General features: G+C 35.4%; 1 protein-coding gene across 3 annotated transcripts in view; it reads left to right on the top strand.

Annotated features, from left to right (window-relative positions):
- MTHFD2L (methylenetetrahydrofolate dehydrogenase (NADP+ dependent) 2 like) overlaps positions 1-22,179 on the top strand; it is a 97,366-nt gene that overhangs the window by 47,029 nt on the left and 28,158 nt on the right. For all 3 annotated transcript variants that reach the window (XM_019720739.2, XM_074324454.1, XM_019720747.2), the window contains one exon: positions 4,196-4,288. In XM_019720739.2, coding sequence (XP_019576298.2) covers positions 4,196-4,288 — 93 coding nt within the window. The remainder of the gene's footprint in view (positions 1-4,195; positions 4,289-22,179) is intronic.

Genomic DNA, 22,179 nt, shown 5'->3' with positions numbered 1-22,179 from the left:
AAGTTTATTGTGCGCACACCAAAAAAAAGGCTGTTTGCAAACCAAAACATGGAATGAGCCTCAGGGGTCTGTTATTACAAAGATGCTTATATAGTGAGAAAACAATGGCTGTTTATTCTTCACAGTGATCAGTTATAATATTAGAATTTTCTTAAATGATAGGGAATTGGTCAATAGTTACTTCATATCAACCTTGGCAAGCAGTTCAAGTTTTGCTTATGATTTCCAGAAGCATAAACAAAAATGATTCCGGTCAAGTTAGTCTTGTTAAATAAGTTAAATTTAAGCTTTGCTTGACTAAAGTGGTTTTGTCTGCTTAGGGAATTTTCACGGTTAATCTCCATTTGTTTTTTATTTTAACACAGGCTACCTAGCTCTCAGAACCAGGAACAGGCACGTATCAAGGGGCAAAGGCAAAAGAGTCTGAGTCACTATTTGCTTTTAAGTCCCTTGGTTCACCTACCTCTCTTTGCTATCATCTGGTCTACTGAATAGCAGGCTAAAAGCCTTTCCATGGTTTGGTATCACCATCATCAGAAACAAGTCTAAATATGACTTTGATATTTCCCATGGGTCTGTCTAGCCAAACTTACTTAGGAGTAATAAGAAGTTAACTAGATATTGTTGAAGGGGAGTGGAATTACCTAAAAGATCATTCCATATTGATTGAAATTCATCTCAATATATTTTTTATTTTGCCTGAAATACATGCATACATACACACACACACACACACACACACACACACACCGGGGGTGGCAAAAAAATGTATACAGTGGACACATTGGTCAACGTTGCTCAAGCAGTAGTTTGCCATAATCAGAAGTGTCTGGACGCTGATGGTAACCACTTTGAGCACCTCTTGTAATAGCGGATGTCTTGTATTTATGTTTTGTTATCGGTATATATTATTACAATTTTAATACAGTTTTCCTTTCTTACAATGTGTATACATTTTTTGTATATATGTGTGTGTGTGTGTGTGTGTGTGTGTGTGTGTATGCCACTGGATTATGATGCATCTCTCAATTCCTTGCTGAAAACATCAGTACTGATGAAGTGGGAGGTTTTGGTTTCATTTTGGTTTTGATTTTGTTTTTTTGTGGGGGTTTGGGAGGCTCTCACTTGGAAGCAGAGAAGACTTGAATGGGTTGCTAATGTATACGAGGACCTTTCTGAATATAGGAGAACTGTACTAAGATAGAGATGGGAGGATGCTTCACAATGTTGGTGCCTTGGGATGGTTCTAAACCTATACTCTACATTTCCTGATGGTTTATAGCATATGAAAGAAAGAGAAAAAAACAAGGGAGACTTTTACTCTATGTAACTGGGCAGAAGATAGTACCATTAACTGAAATGAGAAAGACTACTATATCAGGTATTTCTAGTTCCCTCTCGTTGTTCTTTCTTTTCAAAGATTTTCCAGTTGTTCTCTTTTATTTTTTCATATTAACTTTAGGATCAAGTTATATTCATCCAAAAAAAGTAAAAATTCAGTTTTTTATTGGAGTTGTATTAAATTTGTAATGAACATAGAATTGTTACCATGATGATGTTTAGTCTTTCTACCCAAGTACATAGTTTATCTTTGTAGTTGTGTTTTATATAATGTATAGAATTAGATTTTGCTTTGTGAGCCAATTTGAAAATATTATTCTTTTAAATAAGACAACTTAATAGGAAGTTTATTGTTATGGTAAATATATATGGTCTGCAGTATCATATTATTTCCTGTTTTGTTTGTGGTTTTTATGTTTTTTATTTTTTACATTTTTTTTGTGTGTAAGTGGTTCTTTAGATAGTTAGAGAGGTTTGTGGCTACCTTAGCAATTATAATTTTATATAGTTCTCTGAGTTCGCGCCTTCCTTATATGGTATCTATTGGTTTTATTCCTTGATTCTGTTTCTGTTGTCTCCTACCTGGTATTTGCCAATAAAAATTATCTTTATAATGTGTTTACCGTATACTTTTAAATATTTTTATGCTTCTATTATTTGATTGGTCAACTTTAAATGATATCTATTGATTACAGTCATTAGATATTAGACAATCAGCAAAGTTTCTCATCTTTGCCCTTCCCATTCTAATTTTGTTAGTTGCACCATTTCTATGTAACAGAGCAAATAGCGTTTACATTTTGTCTGTCATCCCAATCCTCACAATTTTTTTTGTCTTAGTTTTAAAATTTGATATACTCAAAACTCTCCAGTATTCCTTTTGCTAGCTTCTTCAGATATATTTTGATGCATTAAAGTTCATCTTTTAGCAAGTTCCATAGGAAAAAGTCATGGGAACAATATTTCCTGAGTTCTTTCAAAATTGTTTGCAGTCTTTAATCTTGAAGGACAATTTGACCTGATATAAAATCCTCAGCTCCCAATATTTTTTACATGAGTCTTTTGTAGTTATTGCCCTGTTTTCTGCAGTTAAATGTAAAAATTTGAATTTTTGCCTGGTTGCTCATAGGATTCTTTTTTTAATCTTTAAAACCCAGCTATTTTACTGAGATTTGTCTCAGTATTAACCATTATAAGTCAGTTTGTATGGATTCAAGTCTTTTTTCCCTAATTTTTGTGACTTTAAATTTTGTTTTGTTTTGTTTTTGGCATAATGTTTGGTCATAATGTTCAACTTTTTTATAACATTTACCTGTTGAGCTTATTAGTACGTTGGTAAATTCTTAAAAAAAGTTGTTTTGCTTTTGTTTTTTCTTGGGTCTGCCACTTTTAAAATGTATCCTTTTACTTTAAAAATTGCATATAGTAAGATTTTCTCTTTTTGGTGTACAGTTCCATGAATTTAGACAAATAAGTATAGTCATGTAACTACCACTAGAATCTGAAGTGACTCTGAAGAGTTCTATTACCACCACAAATTCTCCTGGGCTGATCCGTATATAGCATCCTTTTATTAATGCTTTGTCAAATGCTTATTTTATTACTTATCATTGAATGAGTTGGGTCTGCTCTTTGCAGGATACTTCTGCTAAGGGTTGGGGAGGAGGTGCTGGGTGGCCTTCAGATTCCTCCTTACCACCTTCACAGAGTCAAACTGCTTCCAGTTGAAACAACTCCCTTGTGTGAGGCTTTGTTACCACATACTGTGAACTCTACTGAATCCAAGAGGGCTTCTTCTGCCCTTATTCCTATTTTCTCTGCTACAGATTTTTGCATTTTGATGTGAACCCTTCATCCTCAGGAAGTATATTTTTGCAATCATTTTCAGAGAGCTGCTGCTGCTGGCCGTTTTGTTATTCTCTGTATTTCTTTGCTGCCTTTCTCCCTATATGGTATCTACTAACTCGGCTGCTCCTGGATAACTCTTACATGTTTTTGGGGTCCGTGGAAAATACATCTGCTAGTTTTGCTAAAAATAGAGATTGTGCAGTTTTTGTTGTTGTATCTAGGAAGAGAAGAGAGAAGATACTGTCTCACACAGCCCTGTTCTCTCTGGATGTCCTTCCTTTGACTTCGCTTATCACTGCCTTTCTCACATTCCTCTTCCTTGGCTCACACTTTAAACATTGGAATCCCTCAGGTTGCTAACCTCTCTCATTCATACATCACTTCCTTAAGCATGTATGAATGCTTCCTGCTATAGCCTAGACTTCTTCCTCATTCCCTAAACATACAATGTCAAAGTCGGTTCATTTTTTTCCCCGCCGTTCTTTTTGGCTTGGAATGCCTTTTTTATTTTTCCCTGATTAGCATACTCCAGCTCATACTTTATGACCTAGAGCAGTATATTGCCTCCTTTAGGAACTCTTCCTTGATACCTCATCAAGATGAGGCAGAGTTAATCTCTCATCTGTCCGCCCACAATATATTGCCCTATTTTTAGTGCACTTATCTGGCAGTTTTCAGTATTTATATGTCTTATTATCAAACCAGTGAGTATCCCTGCATCTATCTCTGTAAATAGGAACTTGGTTTCTAAGATGCTACTTATAGCTCTCCTATGATGGCCAATACATACCCTCATTTGGTCTCATTTGATTTTTCACTGGTCAGTTGAAAGGTACATTATGGATCATCTGTATTTCTTTATTTAGCTTTTGTTCTCAAAGTGATTTAATCATTTCAAAGCAGTTTTCCTACTATTAGAATGTAACTGAAACTCCTCTAGCATTGAAGCATTCATAAACTATGAAAAAGCTCAGTAATCATTAATGGGAGTTCTTCTGCATTTCAGGTGATGCAACTGTGACAATAACTCACAGATATACCCCCAAAGAACAATTGAAGATCCACACTCAGCTGGCAGATGTTATCATAGTAGCTGCGGGTAAGTCTTTACTGGCTATTATTTGGTGGAATATCATCATCAGAGTAATTCCTACCCTAATTGCTAACGTGTCCATAAGAACCGCTTCTTGGGAGAGTTAGGTACATGTATGATTAACTTTCATCAACTGGATTCAGTCTCTTGGCAATCATCATACTGGTCCATGGTGCCTATGTTGGCATTTGTCACTTCATCATGGAAAACCAGGACAGCCTTTGGAATGACAGATTTAGCACAAGAACAAATGTGCACTTTGCCAATTCCTTTGGCAGACATAATAGATTCTAAACATGAATGAGTTGTGGGGAGACTGGCAGGAAATGCTGTTGAAGGGCTAGCCAGGGCTAGCACATGTAGGACCTTGTAGGCCATGGGTAAGGACTTGGATGTAAGCTAAGATGACTGAGAGCAAGAGATTGACATGGTCTGGCTCACGTTTTTAAAAGATGACCCATACCATGTCAAGGAGAATTGACTGTAGAAAGGCAAGAATAGAAACAGACAGAGCAGTTATTACATTTTCATTTAATGGATCCAGATTTCTTTCCTAATTTGTTTTGTATTTGAACATGCAAAATAATTCTACCCTTTACTTTTACCTTTACTCTTGCCACATAGTATTTCTATGTTGCAGACTTTGTGACTCTTCTTAATTTATCCAAGTCTTTGTGACTCTTCTTACTTTGTGACTCTTCTTACTTTATCCAAGTCTTTTTCATTTTGTTCACCAATTAGATATTATTTGTAATTTCTAGACTTTAACATTTGAATTACTGAGTATTTAATCTCTGAAGAGAAAGTAAAAGTTCCAGAGGAAACTGAGTTTGACAAAGGGAATAATGGTAATTTAAGTTAGTTTCAATCACATTTAGTTCACTTTCTTATTCTAATATAGACCCTATTTGTGGACCTCAAAATATATATGTGATAACTTTAGGTGGAGTAATTTGCCTCCTTTTAAAGTAAAAATAGACATATTCCCATTTCTAGAAATCAACAGTAAGCTGGTATACCTAACCACATTTCCTGTTTTTCTGAGAAATTATATTCAGGTGATATCAAATGCAGGTTTTTTAACTGGATTGACAGAAGTCAGACAGATGTTTTGAGAGGCAATAAACTTTTTCAGACCATAAATCAACATTAAGTGAAACACTACTGCAGCAACTGATAGACTCATGGAAGACAAATATTTCATTGACTTTTTTTTTTAGAAACACTTGGATTCATACACAACACTCAGAATTTAGTGAGTAGATAGGGATTTAAGTTGTCATCTTAGTTCATCTCTAACTTTAGACAGAATGAAACTTACATTATCTTTAAAAGGTGTACTTGACTTTCATGTTAACAACTTGTAGAAAATATTTCACAATTGATTTTATTTCCCATTTATCAATTATAGCATTGAATATTTTCTTCTAGTGGATCAAAATCCCTCAGTATTCATTCATCCTCATGTTTGTCTTGTCATGAGAAATGACAAGTGGGTGATCATAATTCTCTTTCAAGAACCACTGCCATTCTGTGTGACTAAATCAAACCTTACGTAAACTAAATCACAAGTCATTATGCCAACACTGTCATCATCCTTGAGTTTCTCCTATAGACTCACCATATGCTCCTTTGTAAAGGCCTAAATCAGCACTGTATACAAGTTATTAAAAAATAAGACAGGAAAAGAAAAAGGAAAATAAAGTAAGAGAAGGGGAAGGAAGGACCGATCCTACATAAAATTAATAAAATAGGAGCCAGGAGGTTCTCAGGTCTCTAGGTGCTGATACGGTATCTAGGCTCTAAACTGCAAGGTATCCTCTTACCACAAGAGGGCGCCAATGAGATGTGCAGTTACTTTAGGCAGCCAGTTGGCCACACACCATCCTAATCCTGGCGGGAAGACATTTTGAATGAAGGCAGTGCAAACAGGTCTTATTCTTTGCCTTGTATCCCAGCTCTAATGCCTTTAACTAGATACAGAGGTATGCTGAATGCTGGAAGACAGCCTGTATATAGCCCTGCAATCATCCTGAGGAAATAAACATTGGATAATGGCAATTTCAGGGAAGAATATGGAGAATTTATAAGAAATAACTAAGGATTGCTACATTCACTTACTTAAAAACCACTTGGAGAATTTAAGGATCAAATATGTAGATATTGGTAAATTACAGTGAAATTATAGAGAAAGCATGAATTAATGTCAAAAAATTCATGTAACCAGATAATAAGAATGAAATATAACTAAAATGAGCACATTGTGCATTATGTGTGGGAAATAAACAAATACAATTAGCAATGAATATTAAAGGAGATAGTGATCTAATAGCAGAGGTAGCTGGAACAGGGAAGGCTGGATTGTTGTCATAACTAGAATGTCAGCATATATGGAAGCAGTCCCATCTAGAAGTCGGGAAGAATAGAAGGAGGAGGAGTGCGTGATGTATCAGAAACATTGATAATGTCTGAGAGATGACAGTAAAGAATGTGGTGATGAAATCTTGGATTACGCTTACAGAAGAAAAAGTAAAAGAGGAAATTATGTGTGAAGATCCTGGGGCATGAATAAAATTAGCTTATGTTCATATTAATCTCACCTCTCCAGTTTCTCAAATCCCCATATTCCTAATCTTATTATTTTGACTATATCTCATTTACCTCTTAAACATTCACCACAAATTCAAGATTTAGACTAATTTAGAAACTCAAATCTGAAAATCAGATCCTATCAAACTATGCCTTTAGAAACAAAAGGCTTTCAGTCCCCACTCAAAGCTGCCTCTCTGAGTTCACAAAGAGAATGAAGCTTTTTCTAGGGCACTTTGCAGTACCATGTTATAACACTTAACATCTGTTTATAGTTGTCTAGCACCTTCACTAGACTAGCAGGGACAGGACTTTTTTTTTTAGCTTGGTAGCCAAGTGCTTAGAACAGTATCTGTCACACAGTGTGTACTTAGTAAATGTATACTTGCATTGGTTTTGAGATTATAGCTGGAACAAAGACTTCTTCAGATTGATACAAATTTAGCTGATAAATTTTTAAGAATTTCATAAAAATGGATTTTATAAGTGATCTAGTTATTGGTTAATTTTCATAGTGGTAGCTTTGTTTTAGTGAACTATTAAACATTCTTAGTTTGTCATTGTAAAGCAATTGATAAAGCCATAAAAGTGAAAGATTTTTTAATAAAAGAGTAGTTTTATTAAGTGGATGAATGGACTGATCTGAGTATAAATGTTAAGATTAAGAAATTATGAAAAGAGTGAAGAAAGTAAATTAACTGTTATAGGCATCTAAAGTATAGAGTATGAAACATTTGAATGGAAAGAAGTATAATAGTCTCCCCTCATCCACAGTTGATATGTTCTAAGAATCCCAGTGGATGCCTGGAACCACAGGTAGTACCGAACCCTGTATATACTATGTTATTTCTTATACATATATACCTATGATAAAGTTTAATTTGTAAATTGGGCACAGTAAGAGATTAACAACAATAATTAATAATAAAATAAAACAATTATAACAATACAGAGTAATAATAGTTATGTGAATATATGCTCTTTTGTTCTCTCTTTCTCCATTTCTCTCTCTCTGTGTCTCTCAATATTTTACTTGACTGTGCTAACCTTTTCACTTAAGGAAGTGCTTCACAGCTTCTCTTTGGCATATTCGAATTGCCAGCATCACCACTCTTGCACTTTGGGCCATTATTAAGTAAAATAAGGGGACATGAACATAAGCACTGTGATACCCATAACCAAGAGCCTCCTAAGTAACTAACGGGTGGGAAGCATAAAAAGCATGGATACACTGGACAAAGGGATGATTCATGTCCCAGGAAGGACAGAGCAGGACAACACAAGATTTTATCACACTACTCATAATGATGTACAATTGAAAACTTATGAATTATTTATTTCTGGAATTTTTCATTTAATGTTTTGGGACCTACATTGACCACAGGTAACTGAAACCACAGAAGTGAAACCAAGGATAAGAGGGGACTGCTATAGTTTAGGGGAAGGCTAAATTGGCTTGTATAAGGCTAACAATAAAAAAAAGGGAAAGCTGGCTAGAATAGTGCACCGATTCTAAAATTGTGTTAAAAGGTCCTTTGGTTCTCTCATATCTCATGTTTCTAGGAAACGGGGAAATCCTAAATTTGTATAAGTTCTAGGAATCTTCATTGTCCAGAGATGGTAACCAAATTTTTTCCAGACATTCTCCAAAGGACCCTCCAGCCATCTGAGTAAACTTGGCAGAACTAGCTTCATTCAGAAGATGAGTTGAGGAGTCAATGCCACTTGCATATTAACCTCTGGATGCAGAGTGTCATAGTTAGTGAAAGCTGGCATTTTGTCTGCTACTCCATCCCCTCCAGTATGATGAATGAACTTTCACAATCGTAACTCTAGCGTCTCTATTGCAACAGTTTAAATGACGGTGTAATATAAAACAGGATAAATGGGCAATTCAGTAGAGTAATTTGTAGTATTCGTACTTGTCATAAAATACAAGGTGACCAATCAACTTCTTTTCACCACTTCTCCCATCATATTAATTAAGTTTTAGAAACACACCCATCAAACATCATCCTAGGTACTCAATAGAGTATTTCCCTCTGTTGGATTTCCTCTTCCTTAGAGCAGGGTTAGTAATTTTCAGCATGACAAGACAATGAGAAGTTCCAGGGGGTGGGGCATAGAAATAGTCTATTCCACCATCCACAGTTCATGCAACTCGGAAGTGGAACTGGCTCTCTTACAGCCTTGGGTGCTTCTTGAGTGGATGCCAGCATATTTTATGGTTTTGCTAATGCTATTCTTCCCATATCCTACCTCCCATTCTCTATCTTGTCCCTTTTAGCTTCTGCGTCTTCACTTAGCATCCCTTCCTGCCTTCCTAAATGCATCCTTTGTCCTAATTTTGTCAACTATTGTCCATGGAATTAAAGTAGTGTAAATGCAAAGGCCTTGCTAGGTAAGAATTCCAGAATTTCAATCCCAACTCTACCTCTTGCTAATGGTGTACCTTTGGTCAAGTCATCTCATCTCTCTGAGCCTCGTTCTCTTCAGTGTGAAGAATAATAATAACCTCTTAACATAATGCTGTTAAGCCAGCCAGTTCATGTAAAGAGTGAAGCACAGTCCCTAGCATATTGCAAATAGTCAATAAATGTTATATGCTAATATGTTATATGTTATTCCTTCTTAGGCCATTGCATATGAATATTTAAGCAATAATTTAGAAATAGCAAATCACCTGATTATTAAGCTACAACTTTAATATAGCTAAAGGAATATATTTTTTGGTTCCTTTTGATACTGATATACTATCAAAGTTGGCTGATTATCATAAACACAGTTTAATTTAAGGAGTGACTTGCACATAAGAGACCAACATCATAAAAGGTTAGTTTTTCCTTCAGATTTGTGACTTCTAAGGATGACATCAGTCTTTTCTCATAGCTGTGTGTTCTGTTGTCCCTGTATAAGTCCCTGGTTGCCTCTCTCTCTTTTGGGACAGTCTGACTTTGTGAGGGGTTTGGGAAACTGGAGGGATTTGCTCTCTCAGACCTTTACCCACCCTCCCAGTCTCCTACTTTCTCTTTCTACCTCCTCTTACCTCCTCATTCCAACACCCACAATCCACCCACAGAGCTGAGTTACCAAGTAGACAAGGCCTTCCTGTGCCACAGCAAGCAAGCTTCCTCAGTATCCAAGAGGATGTTTGACTAAAGAGTTTTTCCTGATGTCAGCAATACACATCTACTATAAAAACTTAGAAAACATGGATAGTAAGAAGGGGAAAGAACACATACCGCCAGCCAAAGCCAACCACAGTTAACAATTTGATGTTTGGCCTTCCAGTAGTTTACACAATTTGTTCACCCTGTACATACTATTTGTATTTTACAGCTCTACACGTAATACAGTTTCCTCATAAAATGTATTTTTCTAAAATGTGATTTCTCATGACTCCATACTGTAATTTATATATTCAATTCTTGATTGTTGGACCTTTAACTTGTTCCCAGTTTTTTACTGTTATGAATAATGCATTGAACAACTGTGAACATCACTGTAAATACCTAAGATTATTTGCACAAGGGACCTATAATATTTATTATATTATTCTTAAGTTCTTTATTTGCTTATGAATGGTTACTTATATTCTCAAAAAACAAAATTAACATGGATAAATTTAAGCTTTATTAATAAATGTTTCTCACAGCCTGTATTTTTCATTCATGCTTGCATTTCTGGTCTGCTCGCGGTGCATTTGTCATGACCATCCAGTGCTTTTACCATTAATGTGTTTGATTTCCATTATATGCTTTTGCCAGGAAACCCAATTGACCTGCTCTTTCCAGCATTAATTCTCATAGCCTACCTTCATAGTATTTTTTTCACCACAGAAAGCCTGGTTTCAGTAATGCATTTCCCAATGCAAAAATAAATTCTTTTCTCAATCTTTTATGGTCTGATTATCTGATTTCTGAGCCTAGGTTGCCTAATTTTTGCTTGAAACATCTGTTGACTTATTCATTCTTAGTCTTTAAAAATTAAAACCTGAAAATGAAAGTTTTACATGCTCTGGACGTACTCTGTAGTTTTTCCTGGCCATCCAGTCTGTTTTTCTGGTCATGCAGTCTAATTTTTTCTATTCTTTCATTTCTTTTGTTCTTCCAGCTATGCGCTGTCCAGTCAGCTCTCCTGAGGCTCTAGTCGAGGCAGACATGGTTATGGTATTCAGGGTGGGCATGCTAGTAGGGATTCAAAGCCCTATGTCCCTCTGTTAGCAAACGATTATTGCTACATTAAAAACAGGATAGATTCTGGGGTAGATAATCCATATCCAATAAGGAGTGGTGTCTACAGCCATGATCTATTCCCTGGTTTATCAGTAGATGATTTAAAATCTACTGTAAGGCTCTGTGCCCTTTTAAAATACGTACCTTGAATATTATCACTCACTTCAACTAGTGATGCCAATAAATTCTGTCTGGACTGAAAAGGAGGTTTAAGGCATTTTTTTTCTACCATAACTTCACTGGACTTACATCTTTCTAGTTTGTTAATTTTTAATTGGCCTTACATTGTATAAGGCTGTATCAAGTCACAGTTTATAGTTGTGAAAACAGTACTACTCAATATAAGGTATGGAGTATGCCTTAATATGTAAAGTTTAAATACATACTAACATGGGATGACAGTGGGTGCCTTTATTTAGAAAAGTCCTCTTTCAGAGACATCACATTGTGAAGTTTGAAATGTAACAAAATAATGAAAGACGAGAAGGAAAATGGAAATACAGAAGACCTTGGTGAGATATGTGATGAGTGAAGAACAGTAAGAATTACAGGGGACAGCACTGAACATGACTGCATTGAGGGGCAGCGCTGAGTGACTCACACCATTGTGAACGCCAGTAGCCAGGACCACGGTTCGTTTATTTTTGTATTTCCTGTACCTAATGAAGAACCTTGCACTGGGGATTAGAAAACTCACTCTCGAATGAATAAACTTCCTTCTTTAGAAGTCAGGTACTTATCTTGGTTTCAGCTTTTTTCCTAGAAGTTGAGGAGGGCCTTTAATAGGGGCCGATGATCTCCTCAGGATCCATTCAATCTTAGATTTTCCTTAATACCTTGTTTGGGGCTGTTCCACCTCACAAAGGCTTAATATAGCATTGCATCAGCACCACTGACTCAGAGCTTGCACCTGCAGAGTTCAAAGGTAAGGTAGGGAGGAGGCAGAGAAACGACTGAGAAATGGTGACTGTCTTCCATGAAAGAACCAGAAAATGCTTTCTTTGCTTTACTGTCTAGTGTGGGTAGGAATAGGAGCTCTTCTTTGGTGACGTCATCATTCCCGGGGTGTATGCAGTGTGTGGTACTGCGGAATGTCTTCCAAACGTGTTAACTGGCAGAGAGTGAAGTGATTGCACTATCTATAGCTATTCATTATTAGTTGTGCCGTTGCAGTAGCATTCATACATCTAATTAAAATCCAGGGAAATTGAAAATTAAAAAAAAATTCAGGTATCAAAATGTCATACGTCAACACTTGTGTAATAATCGTACAGAGGTGGTGTTTGAAACGGGCTGTGGAGAATCTGACTGTGCACCTGGCTATCTGCTTTAGGTGTGGCTTTGGTTCTGAAGGACAGTGATGAGACAGAAGGAGTCACTGTGTTGGCATGTATCTCCTCAGACAACTTTCTATAAAAGCCCCTTCTTTTTACCCGTTTATATAGTCAGAGAAAGGTTCTGGCTCTATCTCTTCATCTTTCATCTAAATGAATTTCCTCCAAATTTATTTGATTTGGTTAATTAATAATTGCTTATTTTAGAAGGACTTACCTTTGTTACAAACCTGAGGAGTAATGGGTACTAATGCATGAGTGTGGGCTTTACGACTGGTTCTGCTCTCATCGCTCTTCTCTGAGTATGCAGGCAATTCACTCTTAGTGTCTTAGCATCTAATATGTGCCCTTTCAATCAAGATAGTAATCAATATTGGGAATCAGCTATTACATTGCAAAAAAGGGCAGGTGCATTCCCCTAATGTTTCTATTGAGTTTCTGTTGTGTTTCGTAATTTATACTTACACTTATTTTAAAGATAATCAGGAAAACTTCCCGTCTTTGTAAAATACACACACACACACACACACACACACACACAATCACTCATTATGATATGCATCCTTCCCAGGATAGTTGGTTACAATATTCTTAAAAATAATGTGGCACGCCATATCAGAATGAATGAGAATCCCTTCATGTTTACCAAGAGTTACATAAGCTCTTTAGGTCACTAAGATATCACCCCAAAATTACTATTTTGATTAAAAAAACTATTTGAAGGGTTCCTCCTCACACAAACACTTTCTGATATATTTTCTGACTTTTTAGTGGAAGCTCTGCAAAGGTACTGAATGGTTTGAAGAAACTTAGAAAATGGTGTTAGTTTACCCTGGGCACTGGATGAAATAGTAAACTTGAGTACATGTCTTCAAGTACAATACATAGGTTTTAAAACTTGTTTTGGATATAAGCTTGTGAACAGACATTATCTCAGTTCCCAAAATACTGCATCTAGGAATGTATCCTAATGAGAATCGTAATGAGGCTTACAGAGATAAAATTCAAGGATATCCATCACAGATTTATTTATGATAGCAAAAAGTTGGAAACAGTCTAAACATCCAACAACATGGGAACATTTAATGAATGGTGGTGTATGTATAAAATGGAATTTTTACAGCCAATTATATTCTGAAAAATAATTATATTCTGAAAAATAATTATATTAAATTACATCCATGATAGAAATCCAAATATGCCCTCCCCCCCCCCCACACACACACCCTGACAAATAGAAAAACAAGATGGAAGAAGAAAAAAAAATGCAACTTGAGAAGAGTGGTTTACCTCTGGGCTAATGGGTAATAGGTGATAGATAAATACTGATTCCTTCTTTATCTTTCTCTGAACTCTCCAAGTAAATTCTCCAAATTGTGTTGATTTCATAATTATAAAATGAAATTTAAAAGTAGTAAGATAACCCATTCCCAGTTTGTGGCAATATTCTGCCTGCTGTCCATGTTGTCTTCTGGGGCTGTTAACCTTTTAATACAGAGGGAGTGGTGTGCTACACTGAAATGGGCTGTCTTCTACAAAGTACCAAACGTGTTAATTAATGGTTTTTCTTGGGAGCAAAGAAGAAATGAAAAGAGATGTGAATTAAATGGATGAGTTGTAATGGGATGTAAATTGTATCTCAAAACTTATTTAAAAAGAGAGATGAGAAACAGAAAGATCTAGGGATGCTACAGTTGCAGGTAATTTTGGCTTTTAAATTCATTTGCAAGTATATAATAGAAAGAAGTCACTTAGTTTTCAATTAGCAACAGGAGGAAGGAGTGGGGCAAGTATATGAGGGAAAGAGGCCAGAAGGCAAAACCTCTATCTGCTCTCATTTGAGTTCTTGACTTTTCTACCTTTGCCGTTCTACCGTGTACATTGCATGCTGCTGAAGCCCTTTCTTCTCGCCTCAAGCCGCTTGAGCTATCCAGGTACCATGAATGCAATGTCTACTATAGTGAGCAGAGGACAAATCCAGACTTTAACTGAAGTAAGCTCTATAATAAATAGGGGCATATCCATTTTTTGTCTTTATGTAAATATTTTAAACCTTAGAAAGCCATATCTAGTTTCAAATTTATCTGATTCATCTCCAGTGCTAGCTAGTCCTTGATATTTCTAAAAAGGCATATATCAGGACATTTAAAATTTTTTTTCTATGTGATTAAATAATTAAACCATTTCCTATTTTTGGGTATCATGGGACATTGTTTTTAAAAAATTAGTGGTTGTTACCAAATAGATTTTAAAGTAATCTTTGAATAGAGAGTTTCAGCATACGCTTTGTAACCTTTTCTTTATTTAAATATCAGTGTCCATAATGTTTATTTATTATAATAACAATAATAACTAGTATTTATTGAACATTTTTGAAACATCACCTTATTTAAGCCTTGCAACCTCTTTATGAAGTCAGTAAGGTTTTTATCACTATGTTATAGATGTAAAATGTTCAGGCTTGGAGTGAATTAATTCATATAATGCAGTGGCTGAACCAGGACAGGGAACCATGTCTTATTCTCAATCTCCTCATCTTGATTCTTCATTCTGCATTTGGCTATTGCTGCTTTGGAAAGTGGGATGTGCTTTTATTTTCCTTATTTGCTTTATCTTAAGTGCAAGTGTTATAATAATTGAAGGAGCAGGCATCAAGCATGCATAATGTTTTCCAAGAATTTATGGTTATGTTGATCACACTCCACATTTTATTAGTAACATTTTTTAATAGAACCAAAGGGGTGTATTTAAAGAAGACAACAAACCAGCCTGTGTTTAACTTGCAAAGCTTTCAGAGTTGTAACTCCACTTCTCTAACTCTCTGCCAATAAATAGTATTTCACATTCATATATTTAAGTAGTAAAAGATTTGACATTTTCTTAAGCTAAGTAGAGTATAACTACATTTTTATTCCAGTTTTGCTTTCACAAAACACAGCCTGCCACATGTGTCCCTCTCATAACGTGTGGCGGTTATTCAGAGCATACTCTCACTGAGTGATGCTGACATTCTTGAGCGATTAGTAATCTATTGAAAGGGGCAAAAATTATCCCCCATCTCCATTCCTTTTTGTCATAGACCCGTATTTGTTTCTAGCAAAATATGTGCTCCAACTGGAAAAATGTAAGTCTTGGGACATTTTTTATATGGCTTTGATGGCCAAGGAATTACTTTAGAAATCAAATCAAAATCTTTTTTTTTTTTACCTGTTTTTCATTCTTGCATATTTAGTAAATGTTTTCTCACCCCCAAATGTGCCTCATTTCCCTTAGGGATTCTGGCCTATAAACTAAATGGAAACTAGGTGGTACACCACTAATCCTAGAATATTAATAATTATGTAAAGGAAAGGCTCTCCCTTCCCCCCACCACCCCACCAAACAGACAAAAAATAATGGCTCACTAATTATGACATTGGTTTCCTGGAATCAGCTGGAGTCACATAAGAGTGGCTAACACAGGAAAAATCAGGGCCTTTTTAGTTCACTTATATATGACCTTTTAAGCTATATTTGTTTTTTACCCTAAAGCAATAATGGGATATTGGCAAAATAAAATGAATTGCTAAAAATGCCAAAAGGAGATTAACAATGCCATTTATTTATGGGAATTTAATTATACTTTGACATTCTTGAAAGAAAAGTTTGAAGCAACTCATAAGAAAAGAGACATTTTAGTTATATAGAAGGAAGGTAACTTAGTGTAATTAATATCAGTAAAGCTATAAACAACACAATGTTCACATTGTGTTTAAGATTTCAGTTTGAAAACTAAGCCAAAGGCAATTGTCATTCATCAGATGCTACCGTTTGCCAAGTACCATGCTCTGTGCTGTCATCTACTTCATTTTATTTTTACAGCAAACCTAGGACAAGGGGTGTTTATTTTTATAAACGTGGAATGTATTCTTACTATTAGTGTAAGATCACACAATTTGTATTGTCCAGGTGGAGATTTTTTTTTTCCTCCAAAGCCCAAGTTCTTTCAGTGACTCAGGTTGTATGCTTTTACAGACCTAATGGCAAACGTGATTACCCTGCTGGGTAACTAATAGTTCTTAACGGAGAATTATCAGTGTTATTCCATTTCCCCACATGAAGAATTACTCAGACCATGCTTTGTCCTACTATGCCACAGGGAGCACAATAACTGGTATACATCCACATTTCCCGCTGGGATTTGGGATTTGGAAACTCCTGGGATTTCTACTCATGTCTTTCCCCCTTCCTGCCAATCCTTGCTACCACTGCCAGTGAAGACACTCCTGAGATCTGCAGGGACACAGCTGTTTCACCTTGTCCCTTCTGTTCAGCCCTGCAGTGCCAGCCAAGCCAATTAAATTATGAGGCACAAATGAGATAAGCTACTCAATAATGTTCTCTCTCCTCTTGGAAGTGCTTACTTCCTCATTGCCAAGAAAAAAGAAGTGTTTATCACAACGAAAACTTTGACTTTATTGGTCAGAATTCTGAAGATTTATCTGTCACCTCAAGAAGTCTAATAGGTGCTAACTGAACTGTATTCTGTTGCTTTCTCACATTAATTCATTTTCACCAAAGTAAAGATCTTCAGTGACTTTCCGATTTTCATATGGGACTCTTTCCTTTTGTTTTTCTCCTAATTAATTAATGTGCTTCTTTCTAAAGCTACACTTGCCTTCCCTCCCTTCATTTATTCAACACATTTCTTGAGCACCGAGTAGTGCCAGGTACTGAGTTAAGTGCTGGGTGTATAACAAAACTTAGTTTCTGTCCTCATGGAGCTTGTAGTCTACTCTTAAAAGACATAAATAACAACATGTAAAGGCAATGGCAAAATTTGAAAACTATAAGAAAGAGAAGTGCAGGGCTATGGGTGCATATATAGAGGGGGACTGGGTCTTGTATAGGGCTTGCAGTTGCGACCGAAGGCCTCCCAGAGGAAGTGGCTGTTTGGCTGGCATATGCTTCTCAAGGCTTTATTAACAACAGGCAAGAAAGACCTTTGCCATTTTCTTCCCTTTCACCAGATTTAAGTAGGCATGTTGCGTACAGCTGGTATATTTTTATTACAGTGCATTTCAGTTTCACCAGTCATCTTCCACATAGTACATTCAAGTTCCAGGAGGATCGGGGTTCGGTCAGTTAGCCTCACACTCCCAAATACCAGCCTCAATTCTTTCTAGACTCTTCTTAGGCTACAGGGGAAGGGCTTATTATGGTAAGATAAGGACTCTACCACAGAGTCTTGAAGCTATCCAAATCTGTTTGTGCATTTTGTTCATTTTTAAAAACAAATGTTGACCTTTGGTATTTTGTTTGTTTTCTTAATAACCATTTTTAAACCCCAAAAATTATTCCCTCAATTTCCCTGTTTTTATCTCAGGTCTATTCAGAGTTCCATGCTCTGTATAATTTTAGTGTTTCCAAATGAGTAGGATTGTGTTGCCCTTTTTTTTTTTTGTCCTTGCATCACAAGGCATATTATAAGCAACTAGTAATTAGTAATTCTCTCAAAACAAAGCTTGTAGGCAAAGTAACAGAGCCACCCATGAACTCTCTAAGAGAACAGAAAGCTTTTCTCATTCTCTCAAAGTGCCTATTCTTTCCTGACTTTGGCTTGTACACTGACCTCATCTATGGCAGTGGACTCACTGAGGTTTAGCCCCAAATATTGTCTAATAATATTAGAAGTATTGATAACACCACTCAGTTTATTGGTAGGTGTGACAGAACAATCTTCTTGTTACTATTTGTTCCAACTGTTGCTATGTGATTATTTTACGTTTAAGGTTGTGACACTCCGTTTGTGGGAGGTGGGGTCTTAAGTGACAGTGAGGTTACTTATTATATTCATTGCCACAGTCTTTATAATCTACTGGGAAGTGGTATGATCCTCAGACCAGAAAGATGTAGGGAGGTCTTTTCGTAGTGGTAGAGATACACCCTTCTATTGGCTTTGAAGGAAGTGGGTCAGAGTGCCCAATAGCCTGATTTTGTCAGTGGGAAGGAAGATATGAAAGCGAAGACGGGTAGTGGGTACAAAAGGCACCCTGGTGAGTTGTGGTGAACTTGTACTAACCCTCTGGACTAAACTATTGTTTGATTCAAACAAACTTGAAATTTTACAAAAGCAGTGTCCCTACTGTGAGCTTGATAGCTTTTCAATACTTAATTTTTTTTTTCATGAAATCAATGGTCATATTAATGAATGTGATTTTTAAATATTGTATAATGATATATGACAACATTTGGAAGACCTGCATAACTCTATGAAGTGATATTTTTCAAATAAGCAATGCATGATATCACTATATCCATTCAAAATACAAGGTAGAGCAATATTGGATTTTAATATTACTGAGTATGGAAAGCTCATTGAAATGTCTTCAAATTCCACATTGCAACTAACCTTTACTGATATGTGGTATATAAAACTGAAAACAACAAAGGAAAAAGACAAACAAATGAAGAAACAAAAACTCATAGACACAGACAGTAGTTTAGTGGTTACTAGAGGGTAAGGGAGGACAGGGGTGGTAGATGAAGGTAAAAGGGATCGAATAAATGGTGATGGAAGGGGAACCGACTCTGGGTGGTGAACACACAATGTGATATATAGATGATGGAATGCAGAATTGTACACCTGAAACCGATATAACTTTACTAACAATTGTCAACCCAATAAACTTTAATTTTTAAAAAAAGAAGCTATTGTTTATCAAGTGTTGATGTATATTCAAAGAAAGAGGACCAGTTATCTTAAAAGTCTATTAGAACGCTCCTTCCTTTTCCAACTACGTATGTGTGTGATGCTGGATGCAAAAGCAGATCTGAGAATCCAGCTGTTTTCTATTAGGCTGGACATTAAAAGATTATCAAAATTGTAAAACAGTGCCTCTCTTCTCAAAATTTTTTGTTTTGTTTTGGGATATGTGATTATTTTAATTAAATGATTTATTTTAACATATAACAGGATTATTATTATTTTCTCTAAAGAATTAAATGAATATTTAAGCAATTTATCAATTTTAATTGTGTATATAGTAAAGTCAATGGACATAAGCCACACAAAGCTCTTTTGGGTCTTCAGTAGTTTTTAAGAATGTAAAATAGTCCTGAAACCAAAAAGTTTGAAAGCCACTAATTTGCATAATACCACTCTTTTCATTTGTGTCCCTGTTCAAATGTTTAGGGAGGCTTTTTATTTATCTAAAAATAGCAGCCTTTTTTTTCCTGGCACTTATCATTACCAGACATTGTATTATGTATCTATTTATTTATTTGCTTCTTAGCCATCTTCCCTATGAAAATGTAGGCTCCATTAGAGAAGAGATTTTGGTCTGTCTTATTCATTGCCTTATCCCCATGACCTTTTCTGGTACCTGGCACATAGTAGCTATTCTGAAAATATCTGTGGAAATAATGAGAATACTTCCTATCTGCATGTTTTCTTTACAGTGCTAAAACTTTAGAGATTCTCCATGTAATTCTTTTTAATTATGTCTCACACCACCTTTGCTATTATTTTTGAGTCTCTCATAGATGTTTATACTCCCTAACAAATACAGTTTTCACATGGTGTTCTCTTCTGCTTCAATCCCCTCATCACCCTCTCCCCACAACACACATTCATATACAAGATACAGTTAAACAAAGCTCTGCTAAAACCACTGTCATCTGATGGTGATTGTGTGTACGCCCAAGGCTGCGCTCTCTGAGGAGTGACATCAGAGGCTGCACTCTACAGGTGAAATAGAGTTTACTGAAGTAGTAAAGCCGAGTCACTAAACAAATAAACAATAAGAAGTTGAAGTAAGGTGGATCAGTATCTTGAGTTTCTATAATACATTACCTAAAATGTCCAGTTTTCAAAAAATTGAGACATGCAAAGAAACAGTCAAGTGTGAGGCCTATCTACACACACGGAGTAAAATAGCAGGCAAAAGAAATTGCCTTTGAGAGGGCCCAGACTTCAAATTTAGCTGCCAAAGACTTCAGAGCAACTATTATAATTACATTCAAAGAAGTAAAGGAAACCGTGTTTAGAGATATAAATGAAGGCATGATGACAATGTTTCATTAAATAGAAAATATCACTAAAGATAGAAATTATCAAAAAAAAGTGAAAACGTTGAAGTTGAAAACTAAAAGAACTGAATAAAAAAACAAATTCATTAGAAAGGCTCAACAGTAGATTTGAGCTGTTAGAAGAATTTGTGAACTTGAAAACAGATCCATGGAGATTGTGTCATCTGAAGAAAAGACTAAAAAGAATAAAGAAGAATGAGCAGTCTCGGAGAAATGTGGGAAGCTATTAAATACCAACACATGTGTAATGGGATTACCAGAATGAGAAAGAAATGAGCAGAAAATATATTTGAAAAAATAATGGCAGAAAGCTTTCCAAATTTGATGAAGAACATGAATGTAAATGTGCAAGGAATTCAACACATCTCAACTAGGATAAACCCCAAGAGACATACCCCATAAACATCATACTTAAAATGTTGAAGGGCAAAGAGAAAACCCTGAAAACAGCAAGAGAAAATAACTCATCAAATATAAGGGAACCCCAATAACATTAATAGCTTTTTATCATCAGCAACAATGGAGGTCAGAAGACAGTGAGATGACATATTTAAAGTGCTGAAAGAAATAAACTGTCAAAAAAGAATCTTATATTTAGTAAAACTATCTCTTAAAAATGAAGGTGAAAAAAGATATTACCAGACAAATAAAAACTAAGAGAATTCATTGCTAGCAGACCTGCCTTACAAGATATACTAAAGGAACCTCTTTATGTCGAAAGCAAGTGACCTCAGACAGTAATTTAAATGCACACACACAAAAACCAAAGAGCTCCAGTAAAGGTAATCGTGTAGGTAATTATAAAAGACCATGTAATTGTGTATTTCTTTTTTCTCCTCTTATTTAAAAAGCAAATACATACAAATGATGTACATAATTATATTGATGTGCTCATAACATATACAAATGTAATATATTTGACAATACCGTGTTTCCCCAAAAATAAGACCTAGCTGGACCATCAGCTCTAATGTGTCTTTTGGAGCAAAAATTAATATAAGACCTGGTCTTATATAATATTATATAAGATTCGGTATTATACCCGGTCTTATAATAAAATAAGCCTGGGTCTTATATTAATTTTTACTCCAAAAGACGCATTAGAGCTGATGGTCTGGCCAGGTATTTTTGGGGAAACACATTAGCATACAAAGGAGGCAGATGGGAGCAGAGCTGTAAGCAAATGACACTAGATAGTTAAGTTGAATCCATAGGAACAAATGAATAGAAACAGAAAGAACATATAATATTTCCTCTAATTTCTTCTCTCAGATATTCTAAAAGGTATATAAAATTATATAAAATAATATATAAATTTATATAAAAAATATATATTTATATAAAAAATTATATAAAATAATATTTTGACAACATATTTTGGGTTTGTAACATAAAGATGTAGTAAGATGTGATATTTATAATAATAGAATTTAAGGGAAAAGAAGGAATAGAGCTATATATGATTAATGTTTCTATCATTGGAACTAAATTAACATAAATCTGAAGTTAATTCTGATAAGTTAATAAGTGTACTGTAAACTCAAGAGCAACCACTAGGTAAATAAATCAAGACTAAAGTTAAAAATATATTAGGAAATTAAAATGTTACAGTAGAAAATATTCCCTTAATTAAAAAGAACACAGTAAAGAAAAAAGAAAAAATACATAT

Source organism: Rhinolophus sinicus, linkage group LG02 (genome assembly GCF_036562045.2).
Source record: "Rhinolophus sinicus isolate RSC01 linkage group LG02, ASM3656204v1, whole genome shotgun sequence".
NCBI classification, from domain to species: domain Eukaryota; kingdom Metazoa; phylum Chordata; class Mammalia; order Chiroptera; family Rhinolophidae; genus Rhinolophus; species Rhinolophus sinicus.
The sequence above is the reverse complement of the archived record's forward strand: the minus strand, read 5'-3'. Positions and strand labels throughout refer to the sequence as shown.